The sequence below is a fragment of the Cherax quadricarinatus genome, chromosome 74, assembly GCF_038502225.1.
Source record: "Cherax quadricarinatus isolate ZL_2023a chromosome 74, ASM3850222v1, whole genome shotgun sequence".
NCBI lineage: Eukaryota > Metazoa > Arthropoda > Malacostraca > Decapoda > Parastacidae > Cherax > Cherax quadricarinatus.
In genome coordinates this window covers 5,555,717-5,582,720 of record NC_091365.1, presented here as the reverse complement: position 1 = coordinate 5,582,720, position 27,004 = coordinate 5,555,717, and the positions used below count along the sequence as shown (strand labels likewise).

Sequence of the window (27,004 nt, the reverse complement as noted above, 5' to 3'; positions counted from 1 at the left end):
AAAAAGATGTTTCAGTGGATGCAAAAATAGGTGAATGTACCAGAGTATAGTGAAGTTGTAAACAGCTGAGATGTCATATTAACCCTTTCAGGGTCGAGAGACCCTTTCCTAAACTCGTTCTCAGGGTCAAAAATTTTTCGGAAAAAAAAAATTATTTTTTCTTATGAAATGATAGAGAATCATTTTCCGATCATAATGACACCAAAAGTATGAAATTTGATGGAAAAGTTATGGAATTATGCTCTCGCAAAGTTAGCAGTCTCTACGATGTTTACGCATCGGCAATTTTGCCCACTTTGAGCGCTATTTTCAACCAATGATGTAGGGCGAAATGACAGTAGTTTGTTGGATTATGTATTGGTAGATAAAAGACTGTTGAGTAGACTTCAGGATGTACATGTTTATAGAGGGGCCACAGATATATCAGATCACTTTCTAGTTGTAGCTACACTGAGAGTAAAAGGTAGATGGGATACAAGGAGAATAGAAGCATCAGGGAAGAGAGAGGTGAAGGTTTATAAACTAAAAGAGGAGGCAGTTAGGGTAAGATATAAACAGCAATTGGAGGATAGATGGGCTAATGAGAGCATAGGCAATGGGGTCGAAGAGGTATGGGGTAGGTTTAAAAATGTAGTGTTAGAGTGTTCAGCAGAAGTTTGTGGTTACAGGAAAGTGGGTGCAGGAGGGAAGAGGAGCGATTGGTGGAATGATGATGTAAAGAGAGTAGTAAGGGAGAAAAAGTTAGCATATGAGAAGTTTTTACAAAGTAGAAGTGATGCAAGGAGGGAAGAGTATATGGAGAAAAAGAGAGAAGTTAAGAGAGTGGTGAAGCAATGTAAAAAGAGAGCAAATGAGAGAGTGGGTGAGATGTTATCAACAAATTTTGTTGAAAATAAGAAAAAGTTTTGGAGTGAGATTAACAAGTTAAGAAAGCCTAGAGAACAAATGGATTTGTCAGTTAAAAATAGGAGAGGAGAGTTATTAAATGGAGAGTTAGAGGTATTGGGAAGATGGAGGGAATATTTTGAGGAATTGTTAAATGTTGATGAAGAAAGGGAAGCTGTGATTTCGTGTATAGGGCAAGGAGGAATAACATCTTGTAGGAGTGAGGAAGAGCCAGTTGTGAGTGTGGGGGAAGTTCGTGAGGCAGTAGGTAAAATGAAAGGGGGTAAGGCAGCCGGGATTGATGGGATAAAGATAGAAATGTTAAAAGCAGGTGGGGATATAATTTTGGAGTGGTTGGTGCAATTATTTAATAAATGTATGGAAGAGGGTAAGGTACCTAGGGATTGGCAGAGAGCATGCATAGTTCCTTTGTATAAAGGCAAAGGGGATAAAAGAGAGTGCAAAAATTATAGGGGGATAAGTCTGTTGAGTGTACCTGGTAAAGTGTATGGTAGAGTTATAATTGAAAGAATTAAGAGTAAGACGGAGAATAGGATAGCAGATGAACAAGGAGGCTTTAGGAAAGGTAGGGGGTGTGTGGACCAGGTGTTTACAGTGAAACATATAAGTGAACAGTATTTAGATAAGGCTAAAGAGGTCTTTGTGGCATTTATGGATTTGGAAAAGGCGTATGACAGGGTGGATAGGGGGGCAATGTGGCAGATGTTACAAGTGTATGGTGTAGGAGGTAGGTTACTGAAAGCAGTGAAGAGTTTTTACAAGGATAGTGAGGCTCAAGTTAGAGTATGTAGGAAAGAGGGAAATTTTTTCCCAGTAAAAGTAGGCCTTAGACAGGGATGTGTGATGTCACCGTGGTTGTTTAATATATTTATAGATGGGGTTGTAAGAGAAGTAAATGCGAGGGTCTTGGCAAGAGGCGTGGAGTTAAAAGATAAAGAATCACACACAAAGTGGGAGTTGTCACAGCTGCTCTTTGGTGATGACACTGTGCTCTTGGGAGATTCTGAAGAGAAGTTGCAGAGATTGGTGGATGAATTTGGTAGGGTGTGCAAAAGAAGAAAATTAAAGGTGAATACAGGAAAGAGTAAGGTTATGAGGATAACAAAAAGATTAGGTGATGAAAGATTGAATATCAGATTGGAGGGAGAGAGTATGGAGGAGGTGAACGTATTCAGATATTTGGGAGTGGACGTGTCAGCGGATGGGTCTATGAAAGATGAGGTGAATCATAGAATTGATGAGGGAAAAAGAGTGAGTGGTGCACTTAGGAGTCTGTGGAGACAAGGAACTTTGTCCTTGGAGGCAAAGAGGGGAATGTATGAGAGTATAGTTTTACCAACGCTCTTGTATGGGTGTGAAGCGTGGGTGATGAATGTTGCAGCGAGGAGAAGGCTGGAGGCAGTGGAGATGTCATGTCTGAGGGCAATGTGTGGTGTGAATATAATGCAGAGAATTCGTAGTTTGGAAGTTAGGAGGAGGTGCGGGATTACCAAAACTGTTGTCCAGAGGGCTGAGGAAGGGTTGTTGAGGTGGTTCGGACATGTAGAGAGAATGGAGCGAAACAGAATGACTTCAAGAGTGTATCAGTCTGTAGTGGAAGGAAGGCGGGGTAGGGGTCGGCCTAGGAAGGGTTGGAGGGAGGGGGTAAAGGAGGTTTTGTGTGCGAGGGGCTTGGACTTCCAGCAGGCATGCGTGAGCGTGTTTGATAGGAGTGAATGGAGACAAATGGTTTTTAATACTTGACGTGCTGTTGGAGTGTGAGCAAAGTAACATTTATGAAGGGATTCAGGGAAACCGGCAGGCCGGACTTGAGTCCTGGAGATGGGAAGTACAGTGCCTGCACTCTGAAGGAGGGGTGTTAATGTTGCAGTTTAAAAACTGTAGTGTAAAGCACCCTTCTGGCAAGACAGTGATGGAGTGAATGATGGTGAAAGTTTTTCTTTTTCGGGCCACCCTGCCTTGGTGGGAATCGGCCGGTGTGATAATAAATAAAAAAAAAATCCTGTGTACTAGTCGACAAAAATCATATTTATTTCGCTAGAACTCCATTTTTTCTATCGAATGAGTACAAGAAACCACCCATTTACCAATTTCAACTATCCAATAAAGTGGTTAGAAATTGGCAATTTTGCCAATTTTACACAAATTTCAGAAGATGCCAATTTCCAAATAGGGTTCAGAATAAACAAGACAGACATTCCTGGCACTAAAATAACAAGTTCTCTGTTCGTTAGTCAGGTCCCCAGGCCCCTCTTACATTTCTTTTGCTTTCCACTTTGAATTTTTATTCTCACAAAAAATGGAAGATTTCCTGCTATGCAGACTACTGCATCAGTGTAGAAATGGTATAAATAATATCAGCGCACTTGTGAAAGAATATTGGACTCGCCAGTTGACGTGTATTGGACGCTTGGCATGATTTGTTTACTTTTGAACTTTGGTAAAAATTGAACATTTCTGCTACTTTGAGCTCAATTTCAAGGTACTTTTCATTGTGAAACCAATCAAAATCATCTCAATTTATGTAATATGTCTTCCATTCTATAAAATGAGACCAGGAAAGCTAGAATACAACAATAAATACCATACAAAAATACAGTGCAAAGTCGCTGTTTTAATCCAAAAAAACGGTCAAAGTTTTTTTTTCCCCATTACATACTGTGTTCTGCAGGATTTTTTTTATACTGCGCACACTGACCACGTGGACCCATTCTTTCATATGTAGGCCTACCAGCTTTCTCTTGCTAGATTTGAAGGCACTAGAATTTAGGTGTTCTAGTACGTCAATAACCCTTGTGCGTAAGCCGTACTAGTACGTCGGAAACCCTGAAAGGGTTAAGTATAAATGAGTTGTATGAAAATTATGCAGAGAATGAGTGAAGAAATAAGATAGCATGTTGGTATGAAAGGTATAATTGAGAGAGTGGAGAGGGGGAAGAGAAGTGTTAATATTGCTTTATCATTCATAAATGATTGAACATGACAGGCTGACGAAGAGAACATGTTGTAGGGAATGTCCCCGAAATGGTTAGGAGGAGGGTGTAACAGAAGTCTAATTACATCTAAACTGTTGTATATGAGCGCCTCTGCAAAGATACTGATTATGTGTGAATGATGGTGAAAGTGTTTCTTTTTTGGGTCACCCTGCCTCGGTGGGAAACGATCGATGTGTTAAAAAAAAAGTGTAATCAGCAATTTTTTGGCATTTAATGTGTTGTTGGAGTGTGAGCAAAATTACATCTTTGAAAGGACTCAAGGAAACCAGTTCACTGAACTTGAATAATAGAGATGGGAAATACAGTACCTGCACTCTGGAAGATGGACTGGTATGTTGGTTTGGAGCATCATTGGATTTGTGATGTCTATGCATCTCTGAAAAGACACAGAAAACTAGTGATAGTGAAAATCTTTCTTTAAGTTGCTTTGCCTTCCTGGAAAATGTTAAGATATCATTATTACTGCCATTTTAAGTCTTCACTAATACTGATAAGTAATATTATTAATCTGTTGACTCTGGATTACTTATGAATGCATTACTCTTTCAGAACCAAAAGTTTCAAAAGGACTCACTTTTATGAAATGCAAATAGAAAAGTACTTTAAAATTTATTGCCCGAAGAGTTGTACTGTAACCTACAATGATTGATATTTTCTTCACAGGTCATCCAACATGTCTACAATTTACATCTAATATGATGAAAAGTGTTGTGAAATATCGTTGGCAGTGTATAGAGTGTAAGACCTGCACTCTTTGTGGTACATCAGAGAATGACGTAAGTGTTAATATACTTTACAATACGCTGTTACACTTATTGTGCCGTCTACTGTACATGGTTAGAGGAGGGCTGATGTTTTTTCATCTTTTCTATATTCATGAAACTATTATAAACTTGAAAATAAATTTGGAAATTTTTTATAAAACTTTCTAGAATACATGTACTGGAATGATGGCAAAGATTGTGTGAAAAGATAGGTAATTGCTAGTTTCCACAATAGCATTAGAGAAAACTGGTACCGCTGCATTCTGTCATCCTACTAAGATGACATATGGTAAACTGGGAGAGACTGGATTATATTAAACATATAAATAGTGGAAGGAATTTTGTTACGCTGTAAAGAGCTTCCGCAAAGTAAACGTTGTGTCAATGTCAGTGTCATGCAATGTCTGTATATGTAGTATATCAAGGTTGTGTTATGTTCACACTGTTATTCATTTTGTGTATCTGGAGTTCATAAAAAATGTCAATATGATAATTGTGACCTTTGTACATGATAGGAATAAATGATATACATCAGTCCTTGACGATGTCATAGGTTCCAATAACTTTTAGTTTCAAGAAAAATGCAACCTTTTTTCACAGTTGCAAAATCAGCCCAGTCTATAGAAATCTAATTGCCATAGTAGGAACATCCTATTGCTACTGTGTTTATACTTTTTGTATTAAAGTGCCATAATGGCTTATAACATGCCAGTGATCAAACACAGCATGGAAAACTCCATTATCAATGATTAGCATTGGGATGAAGCTAAGCTACGTCATTAAGCTCTGGATACGAAGTCAACCTTGTTTTTTTCATTTTGCACGAGTGTGAGTTTTATGAAATCCGCACATAGCTTTGCTATGTATTTTTACTTTACCTATTTGTCATTTTTTTCAGTTTGTATGTTATTCAGTAGTATAACTGAAAATATCACCTTCCCACAGGATCAGCTGCTGTTTTGTGATGACTGCGACCGGGGATACCACTTATACTGCCTTGAGCCACCTCTGTCAGAGCCACCTGAAGGGGAATGGTCATGTTGCTTGTGCTTGCAAGAGTTCCATGCTAAATAAAATTGGGGAGAATTCTGTCATCACAGCAACAGAATGTTTAACTTAAAATACAAATCACAGAATCATGTGATTATGTGAAAATTAAATGCAGCAGTAGATTGCATTTTTCCTGTACAATGGGTAAGCTCTCAGTAGTGTATATAAGACTTAGGATGTTTTCTTTCAGAAGAAACCAAGTATAAAGCACTACAGTAAAATTTAAATTTCTCAATATTATTTATTTTTGTTTTCATTCTGCAAAATATTTATATGGAGTTGAAATAAGAAAAAGTTTGCATCATATTTATATCCCAGGGAAATGATACAATTTATAGCAATTTATGATGCATATACAGTAGGTACTTGCGTAACAAACAAAGAATGGTTGTGGGTCATGCTTAGTTGTCATTTCCTCAGGGAGTGTGGGAATATTGGTAACAATATTTAATACAATTATCTTATCCCATAAGATTGTAAATACCTTAGTTGTAATTTTTTTACTTGGGGTTTATTTAACAGATAATAACTTTATGATCTGTTTAGCATATAAATAGAATGGTTTATTGTATCCAAACTGATCACTGGTTTAGATGGTAATTTAGAATTAAGATCATATGTAAGCAACAAAAGAATCATTGTGCCAGTAGAATATAAATGAAAATGGCATCTTAATGCATTGTTCAACATGTTTTTTCACAAATGCATTGTTGCACAAATTACATAAGAAAGTAATAGGTTCAGGAGGCAACTTTAAACTGTGCCTACTATTTAAACTAGAAGTCATTTTGTAATAAAGCATATAACTTGCAGGTACGGACAGGTATTTGATGTAACACAGATCTGTTCGTGTACCATTATTTTTATTTTGAATTATTTTTCAATTACATGTTAATTGTTGGTCCATTAAAGAGTTTGCAGGTTAATGTACATAAAAATTCTTATATGTATCTTGATAAACTATTTGCTCTTTTAAATATTGCCTGAAGAGAACTTTTGTGGCATCACTACAACTCTAGCCATTTGTGTTTTGAAGAAACGACTGCAGTACCCCAGATATATGCTAGAGCTCTCTGTGTGTTAGTATAATTAACAAACACCAAAGCAGTTACTTTTTACATGTATATTCTCTAGTTACTAGAATTACAGCTCATTTGTGTAAAGTATATTCAGTATTATTCCTTTCTGATACATTTTAAGAAATAAATATGCTAAATAAGTCCATCCAGATTTGAAAAAATCAGCCATAGTAATAAAATTACTACACAATCTCAAGGTCATTCAATGAGTAAAGTACTGACAGCGTTTATTTACGCACATTATGATGGTCACTATTTGTGTTCAGCTGAAGAATAAAAGTAACAAAACGATAGGCAAAACAATTCGTTCCACCTCAGTTTGGAATGGAAACTTTATGCGATCTTTTGATCCATCATGGACCATTGTCAAGTCATGGCTTGACAGTGGTACAGTGCAGACTGAGATAGCATCTGAAGGTTCCTTTCCAAATTCTAGGTTAACAATGAACAGCTTCATCTACATTTTGTGCAAAAAATTTTGTCATTGTTTGCTTCAATTGGTTTATTTTATCAAGATCTACAGCGATATTAACTTAGTAATTGGTTCATGTTATCAAGACTGGCAGCTATAGTAAGTAACTGGTAGAAGTAGTTACAGTTGAGTTTACTAATAAATGTGGTAACTTCAGAACCCACCAAGTATTACTAACAAACATACAGTCAACCAGTTATATGCACTGAAAATCCCTCTTCTGGACATTGACTGATTAGTTTGGATAGTATGTCATCTTTAATACTGTAATTAGAATTAGTTTTTTATTGCATGTTTTGATGAAATGTACATGAAGACTCTTGCCTTCAGATTTAGTGACCAATACAGGATAAGCAGGGTGTTATCATCCTTCAACCTTGTCCCATTTGAAGGTTTTCCAGGGTTAAAGTGTTCCTAAAGTTTCTTAATGTGATCTTAAAGTTGACAACATGAAGTATAGATTATCACCTGTAGCCAAAAAAAAAAAAAAAGCTTGAATTGAAAATATTCATCCATTACTTTCATTGGGAATGCTTGAATACATAATCATATTCCATAAGTATTTTTTACCTTTTGTGAAATATAAAGTTACAATTGAAACTCAGACTTCGGTTTTAGCTCATATGCTGTTATTAGATTCTACAGTATATGTATATCTATATAAAGGACCATTGTTTGACAGATCTTTAGTAAATAGGAAACAAAATATTTAGTGTGATACTTAAGGCACAAATACAATATTTTAAGCTATATTGGAGAACTTGTGTTACTGATGTATTTGTTGCTATTAAGAATTTCTTTGGAATTGTGGCTTTGTCAATGCCTCTAATTTTCTTGATCCAGTTAGTCAAAAGTAGTGTCCATGGTATCAGATATTGAGGCTTATGCTCATACCACATTTTACGTTAATTTGGAGCTATTCCATAAGAACATTATCAAGGCATCATGGGTAATGCAGTGTCCCATTAGCTGTTCTTGATTATAAAAGTCTTGGTGCCCTTTACTACTAAGACCTGCAAAGATTGTCTGTGTATCTTTCAGCAATCACCTTCATCCTCTGCCACTATTGGCTTCAGGCCACATGTAAAAATATTTGTATACCGTACCAACAGCAATGGCTCTTCCAGAATTTCATTACATATATGCATTGCTTGTTTGTATTAATAACAGATATTTCTTTAACAGGACATATTTTTTTACCATGCAGAGTCACTGATGTGCCAACCACAAAAACTACATTTAATCAAGATTTGACTGAAGAATACATTATATATATATACATATATACATACATATACTTATATACATTCATACATACAGTCATACATACACATTAATACCCTCTTTTTCAACAAACCAGCTGTATCCCACCATGGCAGAGTGACCCAAAAAAGAAACACTTTCATTATCATTCACTCCTCATTCACACCTCATTGTCAGAGGTGTACCGATACCATAGTTCAGGTGCCCCCCAAAACTTCAAATGTCCCCACCTGTCCTTCAGAGTGCAGGCACTGTACTTCCCACCTCCAGGACTCCAGTCTGGCTAGCTGGTTTCCCTGAATTCCTTCACAAGTGTTACCTTGCTCACACTCCAACAGCTCTTCAAGTCCCAAAAGTCATTTGCCTCTGCTCACTCCTGTCTAACATTCTCACGCACACATGCTAGGAGAGAGGAGAGGCAAATGGTCTTTGGGACTTGACGAGTTGTTGGAGTATGAGCAAGGTAACATTTATGAAGAGATTCAGGGAAATCAGTTAGCTGGACTGAAGTCCTGAAGGTGGGAAGTACAGTGCCTGCACTCCGAAGGAGGGGGTGGGAATATATGTAGTATTGAACTGTAGTATCAGTGTGTCTCTGACACAAAAAAAAAGGTGGAATGAGTGATGAAAGTGTTTCTACTGTTATAGGTCACACTACCTCAGTGGGAGATGACCGGTGTGTTAAAAAAAAAAAAATACATGCACACATACATACATACATGCATACATACATACAGGTATATATATGTTATGAATGTCATATTCAGGATATATGTAATCCTCTGTCATGCCTTAAAAATTCATCCACAGATTTATCCTAAGTACAGGTAAACAGATGCTCATCATCATCATCTCATTTAAAATGAATGCCAAACAAGATAAGAGGATATCAGTTCTCTAGGTAAACTAGTGCTAGTTTGTCTGCGAAGCTGCAGATGTTACCCAGGTACATTACTAACTTTTATATAAACATGACATAAATGCGTACACAACTACGTATGTACCTAGTACTATGCATTACCGAGCACTATGCTGTATTTCCCCACTATTAAGTTAATGATAGTTCTTCATTGTCATTTATTAGTAGATACTGTATTTAGGTAAATACTGTAATAACCACAGGTAAAAAACAGTGTTCCTGTACTGGAAATTTTCAATTTGGTGCATTTGAGAAAATCAAAATATGAGCTGGCTAAGACAAAATAGGATAAGTTTATCCTGATAACTAAACAGCAGTTAACTGCAAACATTGTGTCCGGTTCTGTTCCTACAGCAGCAGCATCCTGTAGATATATATAAAAAATACACTCTTTTATAACATTATACCCATTGCTTCTAATAGGTTATTTTCTTTGGTCGATATTATGAAGCAATACTTGAATGATATTTGAGTCCTCGGCATTAAACTCTGTAACTAGTCGCTAATTAGTAGACAGGTTTTGTTGTTCCAAGTACTTTATGATTTATAATTTTCTTGCTCTTTCCTTACTATCCTTAGAAATGTGTATGTTCTCAAGCAATGTTTCAGGATCTCGACCTTTTTATAGGCGGTGTTCATAAATGATGAAAACTTTAATCACAAAAAAAATTTGTGTTATAGAAGTTTAAGAATACTTGGTAATTTTTTTTTCTCAATAATATTTTTACTGTAGTAGATAAGAAATTTTGAGGTATTACATCATAAGAGTAGTAAAAAGTTGAAATTCAGTAGAATGTTTGCATTACAGAAATTAAAAACCTGTGTTAGAGGGAGACACAATTAGGTCAAAAAATAAAATTACGATAATTCTGAAGAATAAAAATAGAGCCATTCGTGACTACGTGCATATTCTAAGAATCAAACAGAGTAGACAAAGATTGACACTGTATCAGAGTAAGCTTGACTAGTAAGGCCTGGATGAAAGCTACATAATAGATCACAAGGATATAGAAAATACTTTTTCAACATAAGAGTGGTAAATAAATACACTGACCTGGACAGTAACTGGAAGCAGACTCTGTACAGGCATTTAAAAGCTAACATGATCAGGCTATTTCATGTTAACCAGGCAAAGGTTAATTTGTGGAACCAAGAGCTAGAGATGCCATACATCCCACATTCACACACACAGATCAGGTGGATAATTACAGTACTAAAAATATAAAAAATATATTCCCTAATTATATATACAGGGTATATATATACACACACACACACAGGTATGTTTGTATCTTTCGCTGTATATTCCCTGAGAGTTTATTTAATCCCTATTTCAGGAATTAAATTATATCTGATGTTAGTGTACAGGTGAAATTTGGCTTCAACAGCCCTCTTACAGTCTTTAAGCTTTAAACCTAACAAACTAATGAATTGTATTATATAAATATAATTGCTTTTTGCTGAATGACAGTTTTATGGCTTAATTGTCTCTCCATATTTTATAACTGAATTTACAAATGCATTATTTATGAACATTAGCACATTGCCCTTATGAATCTCTAACCCCGAACTGTGATTTTTTTTTTTTTAGAGGAAAAGGTAATATGTATTGTCTCGTACACAGCTTACACGGAAGTCAGGGTCTCCTAGGGTTACAATCTTTTGATGTTCTGTATGGACATGGCATAAAATATTTACTAATTAATGATTGCATTTTTTGGTATTGTCATGCATTTCACATAGTTTTTAAAAAAGTGAAGATTGCATCTCCTTCACTTTCATACATGCAACTATATATCAGGGCATAAACTGTATATTAATCAACTTGGTCTTCACATAGAAATTATGTCCTACTGTCAGTACCTGTCTGGGTCGGGAAATTGAAGTGGATTATCAACTATTTGCATGTACTGTTTCATAATCTGGATTATGTTGTTGTAGTGTATTACTCTTAAAACTATAAAATAAATAAATATAAGAGGAAACTGTTTTACATAGTAATATTTTTTTTACATAACTGTTTATATAGTTAAAGAAATCTTACATTATTACTTAAAATTTCAGTGAAAATAGTGATCCATTTCTCTTTCCCACAGTGCTTGCCATTATTCTACCTCAGCCATGACATGGCAGCCCTGAAGATTGCAGTTAGTCATATGATTACCCTCTAATGCCATGATTTTGTACTATATCTTATTCAGACTCTCTAAGCTTGAGGATTACAATGAGGCATACAATAGGCACCCTTCATTTGTCTCTTTGTGTACAGTATATGGAATATGTCATTATCACAAACTTTGTACTCTTTTGGTTTGGTTGTATTCATAATTTTATTTGATTATTTTTAGTTAATATCTCAAGAGTGAGTGTAATCTATTCTTGATCAGATGGCCTGTTTATTGCAAAATTAATCCAGAAAGACTGTCCATGTTTTTTAATGAAGCAAAATAGCACATACAAATAGTGGCAACTTGATAATAACCAAACCTACCCACTCATAAGGTTTTATTAGCATAGAACTAATAAAAAAAATTTGGGTAATGACATATACAAAGCTTTCTTTCAGCCAAACCACAAAGGTAGCTAAAGTTTTCATTTAGGTATCGTTTTTTATTACAGTAAACCGATGTAGTATTTGTCTCGAGATACTCGGTGATCTGACAGTAACTAAACATAGCATTTTATCTGAGCTGTCCACAGTCCTACATTGAAGTGGATAAGAAGAATTGGTAACAGTAAATGGTTATGCAAATTTTAATCTTATCAGGTGTGTAATAAACTTTCCATCTGATTTCAGACATGGTTAATTTGTGCTCAGGTAGAATGATGTAAGGTGATTCTTAGTTATCACTGCTGAATCTCATCATTCCTAACTTTAAATAGACTCTGAGAACTGTAACTTTAATATTTTAAGCTTTTTTTTCAGGATTTTTGTGTGTAAGTTTATTTTGTATTACTCTTGGACAGCTATTTTTGTAGAAATTAAGTTGAATTTTGTATTTTGTGTAAGGTTAAAATTAGAAAGTGCTGTATATGCAGGTTGTAGTTGAATTTTAGGTATGCTTATGCAGATCATCCACCTTCCCTGGTTAAGTATAGCGAATTCATACCAAATCGTATTTAATGTATTGTGCTAGAATTGTAGCAAATTAACTATACCAAAACATCAGAAGTCAGGGTATTCAAGAGCCGTATGATTTGTTAAGTTTTGGGTTCCTAAAGCCTCTATTCAGAAGATGTATTAAAAGGCAATCCATTTACTATTTACATTTTCTGATGGACCTAATTCCTAATGTATCAGCATGTAATATAATGCAGCTTATGCATAGCACAAAATCAACATGGCCTTCCATTTGTAGTTCAATTATCTATTATATACAGTATAGTGGATACAATATAGATGGTATTTTGTTTTCACTAAAAAATGGGGTTAATCAAGTTCAGTAGTCTTTCTTATCTCTGTATATTCACAATTTACACAAAGTACAGGGAATCAAAGGGAATACACATGCACACTAAGCAAATTTCTTGTTTCCTTTTCTTCTTTTTTAACGCTATACAGTATTTTTATTCACTCTTACATCATTTAAAACACTCCCACTGCTCATGATCTAGTCAGTATCTTTCATTGTCTTCTGTAAACTTTCAATGTCTCATTTCTTATATTTTCATATTCATTACTTCCCCGAATTATTAACACGTGGGTGAGTCATTGTCCTCCCTTCCTTTCCCTTCCCTCCCTTTTGCCCAGTCACTGATTTTAATAATGTCTTCCTACACTTAGGTTGAGTACAACACATATACCAACAGGTGCCCACATTGAAAATTTTTTTGCTGTGTTGTGATTGTTATCACATTCGGAAATATTGTCTAAAAGCTCATTAGGCAGTTTTCCTTTCATTCCACTTCTAATGTTGCTTTCTCAAAAGTCATCTGAAGACTTAATCTCTTACCTCATAAATTGCTTTTGATAAAAATGCATAACATTTTTGACAATAGTGTAGCTGATGTTTTTCTTTTCCTGTAAGCTAGGTAATAATGAGTTGTCAATTTGTGTTTGTTCCAACTTATTCTATAAAAAGCCAGTCGTTGAATTACCCCTTGAAAATTACGAAATCTATGAGTCAGTTCACCATATCTTAACAGATTGTCTTGTTTATCAGCGGGTTTGTAGGATTCACTTTCGATGTCTCTGCTTCCCAAACTCACTCACCTTGTCATCCTCACTGAAAGTCCCACCTTTGATGCTCTCTCTTTCTGTCTTTTTAACAGTAACTAACCTGCTGCACCAACTTTGATTTAAATTTTATTTTTGCACTTTTCTCTACCACCACTAATCCCTCTCCTTCCACGTCCCTACCGCTCACTCGCTCTTGTCCTTCACAGATTCCTACTTTTTCGTATCCCTTTACTAAAGCACTATATGACCCTTCTAAGTTAAGTGCTTAACTTGATTATAATAATAAGAAAAATAATAATAATATAAAATCTATGGTTCTTGCCACTCCATGAATAAACTACCTCTTTATAATTTTCAAATTCTAAGCCTTTTTGGGATTTCTTAAGTCATTTATAAACATAGTCCTTATTTTTCCATGAATGTTAATGATTTATGATAGTAATTATCCAGTACTTTTTGAACAGACTTTTCATTAGTTACTGTTGTACCTTTCCGCTTTCCTTATTTCCTCTTTTAAAACAGTACTCTTATAGTTACGTATTAGACCCGTGAAACTAACACAACATCTCGTGTAGACACGCCTAGTACTTTTTTTTTTTTTTTTAATGAAGACTGTCAAGTATTGCTGACAGTCAAACAGTTGACTTATATCAGAGAGTATGCCAGACATCATTTTTGAAATCTTCAGCTTCTTGACACACTCAGTCTGCTCTTTAATGCAAATGTACTATGAACTTTTAGCTGAAATTGACTTATTACAACAACTGTCATTCTTTTGCACAAATGCTGAGCCTCCATGTGTCTACCCCCTAATATAAGCACCCCACTTACAAGGTTTCACATTTTTTATATATAATTTCTTTTTTGGGCAGAATTTTTTTTATGAACAATATTGGAAGCAATAGTGAAGACTCAAAACTCATCTCATAACTTTCAAACAGGGTTTCTACACAATTCTTTTTGCAACACCTGAATAGCAGTTCTAGAAAACCTAGCTTGACTGTCTTACCTTTTGGGGAACAAATTCATGGTATGTACACCAGTCCCTTCTTGTGAAATGTGTCATAGCAGTAATGGTACAGGTTGGTCATCAGTAATCCGGCAATCAGTTATCTGGTTCCATCGGTCCGGCACTAATTTTGGCTAGCATAATTTCAAATTTCATCATTATACTTACTCAAATTCCATCATTATACTGACTCAGATATTGTGCAGATGGTTGTAAATCCATAGCAGAACACCAGTGGAGGAGAAAGCAGGGATGAAAATGAGGAAGATGTAGTACAAGGTGTCTCTATTGATAGGTTAATTAAGTGTATTCTAACCTAACTACTCTGTAATCCGACAAACTCACTGATCCAGCACACTACATGTCTGAATGATGCTGGATTAATGATGGCCAACCTGTACTCCCTCTACTACATGGTACTGAATATTCAGTACAGTGCCCTTTGGGAGCTGGTCTTAAGACACCAGGTTAACAAATCAAATTATTGTCTTGCATAATATGTATATTCAGTCTAGGAATATTTTAATCATACAATAAGTCTGTGTTATGTTTGGAAAATATAGCGTATAAAGTTGATTTTTTCAGGTCATAATTTTGTTAAAGATATTCTGATGAAAATTTAAGCTTCCCCCAAACAGTGGCTACCTCTCAGGTAATTTTACCCAAGGTTATGTGCACAAAAATCATAACGCTATTCATTACTGAATTTAAGAAAGTCCATAATTTTTGTAATCATTGTTAGTGAGTTTAGTCTTTAAAGTGCTTGTTAATTTTTTTGCCTGACAGAATGCTGTACTTTATTATATCTGGTAATTTTAGTGTTATACAAATTATTTTCAGGAATTCAATTTTTTTAATATTCATAGGAATAATATGTAGAAAATATTATTCCGAGTAACTTGTACAGTATATTAGTGCAGAAGTAATCAGGTACACATTAACAGATTTAAACATACATGGTGTGTATCTAATAAAGTATAGATATGATACCAGAGGAAGAATTAGGAGAAAGGACATTTGTGGATATTACACCCAACAGCCACATTGGAAAGCACTTTATCAACATTTGAGTAGTAAAGAAGTGGAATGACAGTGGAAGTAAATACTGGGGCTCAAAAATACAGTAAATAGGACAAACCTAATTCACATTGGTCTGTCAGAAGTTAACAAGTGGGACAAGAGCTGTGGCTTGCCCCCACAAACTCAGTAGGTAATTACATACACTCGCATACACACTAACACATGTTCACATATTGTATCAAATGGACATATTCAGTTTGAAAAATACTTGTATGCACATGGTACAAGAAAATGCTGTTAATCACAAACTTATGTTTTATGTTCACCACATTAGGTTCAATTTGTTTAAAAGTTTTCATTGATCACAACAATAGAATCACATATCTCACAAGCAGGAATGCACAACCTGCTTGTACAAGTGTCTACCCTACTTGAATGATGCTGCTAGCTATTTTGTCAGGGCTATGCATTGATATCATGCAATGTGTCGTAGCTTGTTAGCATTCCTAGTTTAAGAATAATTCAATAAAATTTTTGTATACATGACTAGTTTTATTGACATCTTGGTGTGTAGCTGTTATATAATACTGCACTATGCAGACACACAGTGAAATGTGTACATTTTTAGGTACATTATATCCATCAATGAAACTTTGTTTTTTTCCTGATTTTGCAAGACAATTGCTTATTTGGGAACCTTTAAGTGGTTGCCTGAATTTTTTTCTTTCTACTTTGTTTTTATTGTGCTTATAACTCAAAAAAACTCTCATACAGTCTAATTCTAATGTTCAGTCCCAGTATGAGGTAACAAGCACTAGATTCTAGAAACAATCACATGTGCAGGTGTCCTCTAACCAAAGTTATTTAACCCATTCCCACCATCCTAGAATGGCTCAAATAACTTCCCGAACTCTCAGTAACATGGCTCTTAATTTGATAAAGGCAGAGAGTGAAATTCAATTACTGGTGCATCTTATGGCCAGGATAGTACCCATCCGGTTTATTTCGTGTCGGCAAATTTATCAATGCAATGAATATTTTTTACATTTTGATTTTTTGAAATTTTGATCAAATTGGACTATCTTAAAAAAGAACCCTAACATCCGTGTTACTTTTTCATTTGGGTCACAACAGAAAAACTATAAAAATAAAGTGTCTCTGCAAAGACAGTGATTGAGTGATGGTGAAAGTGTTGAATGATAAAAGTTTTTTCTTTCTTTTTGGGTCACCCTGCCTTGGTGGGAGACAGGTGACATGTTGAAAAAAAAAATAAAGCTTTATGACCTTTTTGGCTTTAATGCTTAATTTGAAGTGGAACAGAAATGCCGGGAGCAAGGGGCTAGTAACCCCTTTTGTATACAATACTATAGTTAAGAGAAACTTGTTTTTCTTTTTGGACCACCCCTCCTCAGTGGGATATAGCCGGTTTGTTGAAAGAAGTAAAAAAAAAAAGTCAGCCATGCAAATAGAATACTGGCACCTACAGTATGGCTGTGGGGTCTACGTCTTCCTACACCTGTCTAGGACCACTGGGGGGTTAGCTCTTACTTTTGATAGTAGTAGTAAAAATAATCATACCCCTGCCTTAAATATCTGTGTTGAATCTTCTCTGGTTTGTATTATTATTATAATCAAAAAGAAGCGCTAAGCCACAAGGGCTACACAGCGTCTGGTTTGTAAACAATAAAGAGAGGCACAGTACCATAAAGGAAGACTCCTTGATGTTGGTGAGGGGCTCTTGATCTAGGGAATTGGATCTGTGCTCCGGTTCCCTGAATTGAGCCTGAATACCTTCCACCCCCACGTGCTGTATAATCCTACAGGTTTAGCACTCCCCTTATGATTATAATAATAGTTAATGGTCCAAGTCGGACTGGAACAACATTAGTTTTATTTTCGTATGTGCAGGTTATTTGTGTACACTCCTCAGGTTTCTCTTCCTGAGACATCTGCCCCACATACCCTGCCATCATACCCTGCCTGCTGCAACCCGGATGGTCGAGGCACCATAGGTTTATTTAGGCACAGATACACAAGATCCCAATGGAAATAAGTCACTTGTTTTGACTTTTTTGGGTTATCCTAGGTAAGTTACACTATGATAGCTGCATGGCCCTTGTCGGTTTAGCGCTTTGATTATAATAATACACTATGATAATTGTATATGTACATGTGCCTAAATAAGCTTACTAGTTTAGCGCTTCTTTTTTATTATAATAATGCTTTCTCACACATAAGTATAATTATCTTGCTAGCGCTGTATGACCCTTATGGGTTTAGTGCTTAGTTTTGATAATTATCAATAGTAATAATTATTTCATTTTCAACTGAATTATCCTCCAGGATAACCAAAAAAAAGTCCTATGGCTACATAAAGCCTGTTATTGTGGACTCAGGTGTGTGTTGCAGGTGTGTTACTCTGCCGGGGTTCAGACAAGTAAGTTTATTCAGGTATACACAAACACAGTTACATAGAATTATCATACATAGCAGCATATGTGTAGAGAACCCAGGATAACCCAAAAAAAGTCAGACATAAGAACATAAAGGAGGACCACTGCAGGAGGCCTGTTGGCCCATACTAGGCAGGTCCTTTACAGTGAGGAAATGGTATGGTGATACCGACAAGATGTGGAAAAAGACACTTATGTACAGTTCAGGACATTTATTAAAGGAAACGTTTCGCCACGAGTGGCTTCTTCAGTCCTAATTTTTCCACAGGTCCTTTACAATTCATCCCACTAACAAAACATTTGTTAGGTAAGACACATATGCAACAGTTAGGTATCTTTATTTTGAAACGTTTCGCCTACACAGTAGGCTTCTTCAGTCGAGTACAGAAAAGTTGATAGAAGCAGAAGATACTTGAAGACGATGTAATCAGTCCATCACCCTTAAAGTTTTGAGGTGGTCAGTCCCTCAGTCTGGAGAAGAGCATTGTTCCGTTGTCTGAACAATGGAACAATGCTCTTCTCCAGACTGAGGGACTGACCACCTCAAAACTTTAAGGGTGATGGACTGATTACATCGTCTTCAAGTATCTTCTGCTTCTATCAACTTTTCTGTACTCGACTGAAGAAGCCTACTGTGTAGGCGAAACGTTTCAAAATAAAGATACCTAACTGTTGCATATGTGTCTTACCTAACAATCTGTCGGTATTTTATACCATTTTAATGTTCAACAAAACATTTGTTAGGTAAGACACATATGCAACAGTTAGACAACTTTATTCCGAAACGTTTCGCCTACACAGTAGGCTTCTTCAGTCCATCATGGACTGATTACATCGTCTTCACATCTCTACTGTTCCTGCCTACTTTCTGTATTCGACTGAAGAAGCCTACTGTGTAGGCGAAACGTTTCGGAATAAAGTTGTCTAACTGTTGCATATGTGTCTTACCTAACAACCTGTCGGTATTGTATACCATTTTGATGTTCAACAAAACATTTGCTGTGTACGAATGGTATATAATACCGACAAGATGAGAGTAAGACACATGTGCAACATCTGGGTATCTTTATTGTAGACGTTTCGCCATCCAGTCCCCTCAAGGAAGGCTCCTTGACGCTGGTGAGGGGCTCTTGATCTAGGGAATTGGATCTGTGCTCCAGTTCCCTGAATTAAGCCTGAATGCCTTCCATCCCCCCATAGGCGCTGTATAATCCTACGGGTTTAGTGCTTCCCCCTTGATTATAATAATAATAATCGCCATCCAGTGGCTTTATCAATACAAATTCCAGGACATAACTTGAAGACAGTAGAACTATGTACAGAAGATGAGGTAATCAGTCCCTCAACCTAGGAGTAAGTGCGAACAGCACCATAGTCGTGGAGATTCTGAAGCAGAAGAAAGAATCCTGGCGCTTATATAGTAACGTCAGGTGTAGCAGACGAGGGCAAATTCACTGGTGGGCGGGATTCCCCAGTGGAAGTAGGTCCTTCCCAAAGAGATGGGTTAGTTGTTGTAGAGGTAGTTGTCGTAGTTGTGAAGGTTATGTACATGTCCTCAGAATTAAGATTCCATGATGTTGCAGTGTCTGACAAGTTGTGTACGAATGGTATATAATACCGACAAGATGAGAGTAAGACACATGTGCAACATCTGGGTATCTTTATTGTAGACGTTTCGCCATCCAGTGGCTTTATCAATACAAATTCCAGGACATAACTTGAAGACAGTAGAACTATGTACAGAAGATGAGGTAATCAGTCCCTCAACCTAGGGACAACTACCTCTACAACAACTAACCCATCTCTTTGGGAAGGACCTACTTCCACTGGGGAATCCCGCCCACCAGTGAATATGCCCTCGTCTGCTACACCTGACGTTACTATATAAGCGCCAGGATTCTTTCTTCTGCTTCGCTCACACACATTGGACACACAGCTCCATCGACGAACGATCTCGGCTCTCTAATTACCCCGTGTTGAGTGTGACTATCCTCAGAGTGGTGGTTACTAAACCTTCGTCTTCACCTTCAGGATTGGTGCGTCGGTGGTTGCCTACCCAAGGGCAGGAAGCCTCCCTCTGCACTCCTGTTGCTATCTGTAGCCTCCACGCTCCAGACTACGTGTAGTCTACACACTATACAGCCAGTGTTGCCTCTCATCGCCGTTGTCTGAAGTCTCCACGCCTCAGCCTGTATGTGAAGTCTGCTCGCCATTCAGCTAGTGTTGGCTCTCCTTCGCTCACAACCAGAGTTGATCTCCTCACCGAGTGGTGGTTACTGGACCTTCGTCTTCACCATCAGGATTGGTGCGTCAGTGGTTGCCTACCCAAGGGCAGGAGGCCTCCCTCTGCACTCCTGTTGCTGTCTGAAGTCTCCACGCCTCAGCCTGTATGTGAAGTCTGCTCGCCATTCAGCTAGTGCTGGCTCTCCTCATCGGTCACAGCCAGAGTTGCTCTCTTCACCGAGTGGTGGTTACTGGACCTTCGTCTTCACCATCAGGATTGGTGCGTCGGTGGCTGCCTACCCAAGGGCAGGAAGCTTCCCTCTGCACTCCTGTTACTGTCTGAAGCCTGTTCGTGTGGTCTGCACGCCTTACAGCCAGTTCAGGGCACACAGTGCTCCATCAAGCTACAGCTCACCTCCTCAGTGTCCTGTGCCTCCAGAGACGGACTCCACAAGAAACTTTAAAGTTATAACAAGGCAAGTACGTGTGTCTACTTCACACGTACTTGCCTAGCCAATTTTTCTCACAGGATTGGCCCCCACATCTAATTTACGATGCCTGCAATGCCTTCCACCTCCTTTTCCCTTACCGCTCCTCTACTGCCAACACCTGCCTCTACTCTGTCTACTCCTGCTTCTAAGGCCTACCCTGCCCCCACCTCTTCCAAGCCCAATTCTTTCTCGCTTAACCTCAAATACTCTAAATCTGATCACGCCACTATCTGTCCTGGAAATTTACTGTACCAGATCACTGGCGCTCCTCAGTATAAAGTCTTTAAAACCAACTCTGGATTCAAACTACTTCTTGACAGACGATCTTACGAAACGTACACCTCAACCGAGACCAGACAAAAACTTCTCAATGCAGGCTTCACTATTATTTGGACTCCTGAGCACCGCGCCAAATGCACAGTGATCGCAAAACATGTAGACTATTCTCTCCTGACTGCTTATGACACAGACAAAGAAGACTTAATCAAAGACATTAGTACTAAGAACAAAGTCTCTGTTGACGATATTTATAGACCTGAAAACTCTACCATCCTCAAAATACGCTGTTCAACTCCTTCTGACGCCTCTACACTCTTCAATCAAGGAATCCTTGCTAAGACCATCCGCATTCCTCCAAACTCCCTCTTCACTCCAAACTTTCACCCCATCACTCAATGTCTGAAATGCTACAAATTCGGCCACGACAAAATCTCATGCACTTCCACACAAACCTGCTCCAGATGTTCAGCAACTGGCCACTTCTGGAACACTTGCAACCTCCCCCTAAAATGTTCTAACTGCGGTGGGTCACACACTGCAGTTGCAAATTCCTGCCCTACTAGAAAAGACATTCTCTCCACCCTCAGAGAAAGTCAACCTCCCTCCCTCCCCAACCCCTTCCCTGCACCTCCCCCTCCTACAATACCTTCCACCCCTACCCCCAATGCCTGGGTTACCCCTCCTACTCTACACACTTCAAACACCAACACACAGACTACAATCACCTCTCCTACACCTACACCCACACTAGACTACAAAACTAACTGCCAACTCGCCACTGCTGCCCACTCTGCGATGGTAATCTCTCAAGCCTTCCAATCAGACTACTCACATGTCCTTAACCTAATCTTGTCCGCTAACAATCTTCCCTCTTTAATTATCCCTCCTTCCTGCTTCTCTTCTAAGCCCCCTACAACCTCTACCCCCTCCCTCTCTCCCACCCCCCCACTTCCTACACCCACCAGCTCTCCTCCCCCCCTACCCCTCTCCACTACTTCCACCCCTCCCACCAACACCCCTACTGCTGCAGCTACGACCACCCCTCCCCCGACCTCCTTACCCACTTCCTCATCCCCATCCAAAGCTTCCGCTTCCTTACCCAGTACCATAGCTTCCACTTCCTCATCCCCTACCAAAGCTTCCACTTCCTCTGCATCTACCTTTGCCCACTCCTCCACCACAACCAAAACTTCATCCAGGTCCAACTCCACCTCCTCCAGACAAAATCCACTCAAACCCAAACCTGCCCCAACTTCTGACAGACATACAAAAGAACATAAAAACAGATCCATCTCTTCCTCCCCCTCCAGGAAACGGGTCCGTAACACCTACAAACTCGCATCCACTGATGGCACCACTATCACGGGTTTTAATCCAAACTCCTCCGACATTAACTTTGCTTTGACGAAACCATTAAATCATGTTTAAAGTGATTCAGTTCAACGTACGTTCTTACTTTACTATTAGACACCTACTGGCCGAGCTCCTTGAAGCAGAGAGACCAGATATTGTTTTGCTAAACAGTACCTGCCTCAAAGCCCCTCAACGTATCCGCCATTATGGTTATACTGCACTACAGTCCCCCTATGATCCCCACGATGGGGTTGCCATCCTTGTCAAATCCAACATAAAACACGAATCTCTCCCAATCCCTTTTATTCACCAACACTGTCTTGCAGTCAGAATACACACCCACCTTGGCCCCTTTATCTTTTTCACCACCTATGCTCGCCCAAACACTATTCTCAACATACACGACCTTTCCTTAGTCTTCAACTACACCAACACACCAACATACCTACTAGCTGACATGAATGCCAAACACACCGCCTTTCATCACACCAGTAACAACCAACTTGGTCACCAATTACTCAACTTCACTAACCATAAACACCTAATTCATCTCGGCCCAGACTTCAATACCTTCTTCAATCACACGGGCCAAGGCAAACCAGACATCATTCTGGCAAACCGTGCCAGTTCTCTATTTCAACACTACATCTCACCTGGCCCTATTACAGGCTCTGATCACATCCCAGTCATCTTGCACATCTCCTCCAACCCTATCCTCATTCCAACCACACCTTCCTTCTCCTACAAGAACGCTGACTGGGATGCTTTCAAACAACACATAGACAATATTAACCTCACCTATGACTATAACAACAAACCTATCTCTGACATCGATACTCAACTTGATATCATCCAGGACACCATTACACAAGCAGCCAACAACGCGATACCAAAGAAAACTCACACCACTCGTTATTCCTTCAAACCGTCACTCAGAACAAGAAGACTAATTATCTGCTACCACAACCGCTTCCTCTACAACACACACAGATTTAATCAAGTTCGCTTAGATCTCACTTACCTTAGAAACAACATTATACACAGTCTAGACCAAGACCACAACAATCACTGGTCACAACTCATACAGCAAGCTGACAAACAGCGTATTAAAAACACTAAAGCCTTCTGGAACTTTATCAAAAAAATAAGAGGCACTACTCCCACCAACAAATTCAAACACATCACCCACAACAACACACACATCTCGGACCCGCAGGCTGCTACCAACATCTTCAAACACATCTGGGAGAACATCTTCCACCCTCACCGACCTCACCCTAACGTTATTCAACACATTCAGAACATAGAACATTGGAACACTGCACACACACAAGATACAACACCAGATAGCCACATTCATCTAGACTCTCTTACCTCCTCCCAAGAACTCGACACTCCTTTCACCAACACAGACATTAAAACTCTCCTCAGACACCTTCCTCCCAAGGCTCCTGGCGCCTCTGGCCTAAACCATATTATCCTAAAACACCTTCCTGACTCTATCATTACTGCCTACACAAACCTCCTCAATGCCTCCCTTGCCTCTGGATACTTCCCTTCCCTCTTCAAAGCTGCTACTGCTATCCTCCTTCCTAAACCCAAAAAAGACCACTCTGATCCTAGAAATTATCGCCCTATCAGCCTCCTCGAAACTTTAGGCAAACTCTTTGAAAAACTCATCAACCATCGCCTTCGCAGATACCTGGAACACAACTCTCTACTTTCTGATGGTCAGTTTGGCTTCAGAACACACAGATCCACACAAGATGCCATTAACATCATTCTCAACTACATCCACATAAACACAGAACAAAGAAACAGGACAGCCCTGGTTGCAAAAGACGTTGAAAAAGCTTTTGACACTGTCTGGCACCAAGGGCTCAAGTACAAACTCTGCACTAACTTTAACCTGCCTCTCACTACTCGTAAACTCCTCTGCAACTTCCTAGACGGCCGTACCATGAGAATCAAATTCCAAGGCTGTTACTCTGACTACTTCACACTAAATGCTGGAGTACCCCAGGGATCTGTCCTCTCCCCTACCCTCTACATTTTATACACTAACGACATTCCAACACCTGTATACCAAAACTCCATCACACTAGCCTATGCAGACGACATTACACAACTTATCACCCATGCCAATATAGATACACTCACACACAAAACACAAAATGAGGTCGACAGGATAGCCATCTGGGAACAAAAATGGAGGATCAAAACCAATGCAGCTAAATCTAGCATTACATATTTTAACTACAGAAAACGTGATCCTCCATTACCTGTCGAGCTCAGAACAGCTGACACCCGCACTTACATCCCCATCACACAATCTGTCACTGTCCTTGGCGTTAATCTTGACTACCTTCTACGCTTACACGGACACATTCACTCAAGGCATGCAATAGCTAGTAAGGCCCTTGCGGGCCTCTACAAGCTGAAACATGCCTCTCAACGCACCAAACTACACCTCTACAAATCCCTTATACGTCCTCTGATAACTTACTCTCCTCTAGCCCTTTCTCTTGCAGCAAAAACTAACTTACTTAAACTGCAGCGTGTCCAGAACAAGGCGCTGCGCTGGGTGCTTGATGTCAGATGGGAGGACTTCGCCACATGCGAGTCTCTACATGCCCAGTTAGACATCCCTGCGCTGAATCTGTACTGGAAGACGCTCAGTGACAGACAGATTGACAAACTCGTGACACGACATGACTACTGGACCTCTCTCCTTGACGAAGACATTCGCAGACCCACAAACCAACACAACCTTTTCTACTCCTTGCATGATCCTGCTCCTAACCCTATTTACAAATAACCTTGGATTATCCGAGAGGTACCTTCTATGACAGGTACCATTCTCTGATCCACGTTCGCCTTACCCTTTGGGTTAAGACATGGCCCAGTTCTACACTCCTCTCTAGCTCTAAACGTCGCATGTCCCTTCCTTCCCGCTCACCCCACCGGAGTCCCAACAGAAGAGCCTGAATTTCTCTTCTCAATATCTGTCCCACGATCGCCTCGCTGCTGGGTTAAGCCCTGGCTCTATTTCTACGACTAAGAACACTCCTCTCCAGCACTGTTCTTCGTCTGTCCCGTCTTCCCCGCTCATCCCATTTGGGATCTTACCTGAACATTCGTTCGTTCGTTCGTTCTTCTGCTTCAGAATCTCCACGACTATGGTGCTGTTCGCACCTACTCCTAGGTTGAGGGACTGATTACCTCATCTTCTGTACATAGTTCTACTGTCTTCAAGTTATGTCCTGGAATTTGTATTGATAAAGCCACTGGATTTTTGCTTTATAAAGCAAAAATCCGGTAGTTACAGTATTTCAAAATTACTAAGCAAGAGGATATTACCCATCCTGGGAACTGGTGTTACTTGATGCCAGCAGGTCCCTCTCTTGCGTCACCTCCTTAGTTCCATTACTACTACTACTACTACTACTACTACCACCTCTACCCACGCATCACCTCACCTGACTCCCGCCACTATATATATGTGTGTGTACGAAATGGTATATAATACCGACAAGATGAGAGTAAGACACAAGTGCAACATCTGGGTATCTTTATTGTAGACGTTTCGCCATCCAGTGGCTTTATCAATACAAATTCTAGGACATAACTTGAAGACAGTAGAACTATGTACAGAAGATGAGGTAATCAGTCCCTCAACCTAGGAGTAGGTGCGAACAGCACCATAGTCGTGGAGATTCTGAAGCAGAAGAAAGAATCCTGGCGCTTATATAGTAACGTCAGGTGTAGCAGACGAGGGCATATTCACTGGTAGGCGGGATTCCCCAGTGGAAGTAGGTCCTTCCCAAAGAGATGGGTTAGTTGTAGAAGTAGTTGTCGTAGTCGTGAAGGTTATGTACATGTCCTCAGAATTAAGATTCCATGATGTTGCAGTGTCTGACAAGTTGTGTACGAAATGGTATATAATACCGACAAGATGAGAGTAAGACACAATATGCCCTCGTCTGCTACACCTGACGTTACTATATAAGCGCCAGGCTCCTTTCTTCTGCTTCAGAATCTCCACGACTATGGTGCTGTTCGCACCTACTCCTAGGTTGAGGGACTGATTACCTCATCTTCTGTACATAGTTCTACTGTCTTCAAGTTATGTCCTAGAATTTGTATTGATAAAGCCACTGGATGGCGAAACGTCTACAATAAAGATACCCAGATGTTGCACTTGTGTCTTACTCTCATCTTGTCGGTATTATATACCATTTCGTACACAACTTGTCAGACACTGCAACATCATGGAATCTTAATTCTGAGGACATGTACATAACCTTCACGACTACGACAACTACTTCTACAACTAACCCATCTCTTTGGGAAGGACCTACTTCCACTGGGGAATCCCGCCTACCAGTGAATATGCCCTCGTCTGCTACACCTGACGTTACTATATAAGCGCCAGGATTCTTTCTTCTGCTTCAGAATCTCCACGACTATGGTGCTGTTCGCACCTACTCCTAGGTTGAGGGACTGATTACCTCATCTTCTGTACATAGTTCTACTGTCTTCAAGTT

At 38.9% G+C, this 27,004-nt stretch overlaps 1 protein-coding gene across 4 annotated transcripts in view; it reads left to right on the top strand.

Annotated features, from left to right (window-relative positions):
• LOC128700170 (zinc finger protein ubi-d4) overlaps positions 1-16,201 on the top strand; it is a 68,820-nt gene extending 52,619 nt beyond the window's left edge. For all 4 annotated transcript variants that reach the window (XM_053793164.2, XM_053793162.2, XM_053793163.2 and 1 more), the window contains 2 exons: positions 4,566-4,678; positions 5,612-16,201. In XM_053793164.2, the coding sequence (XP_053649139.1) occupies positions 4,566-4,678; positions 5,612-5,740 (242 nt within the window). In that variant the 3' untranslated portion in view covers positions 5,741-16,201. The remainder of the gene's footprint in view (positions 1-4,565; positions 4,679-5,611) is intronic.
• Positions 16,202-27,004: the final 10,803 nt, after the last annotated feature.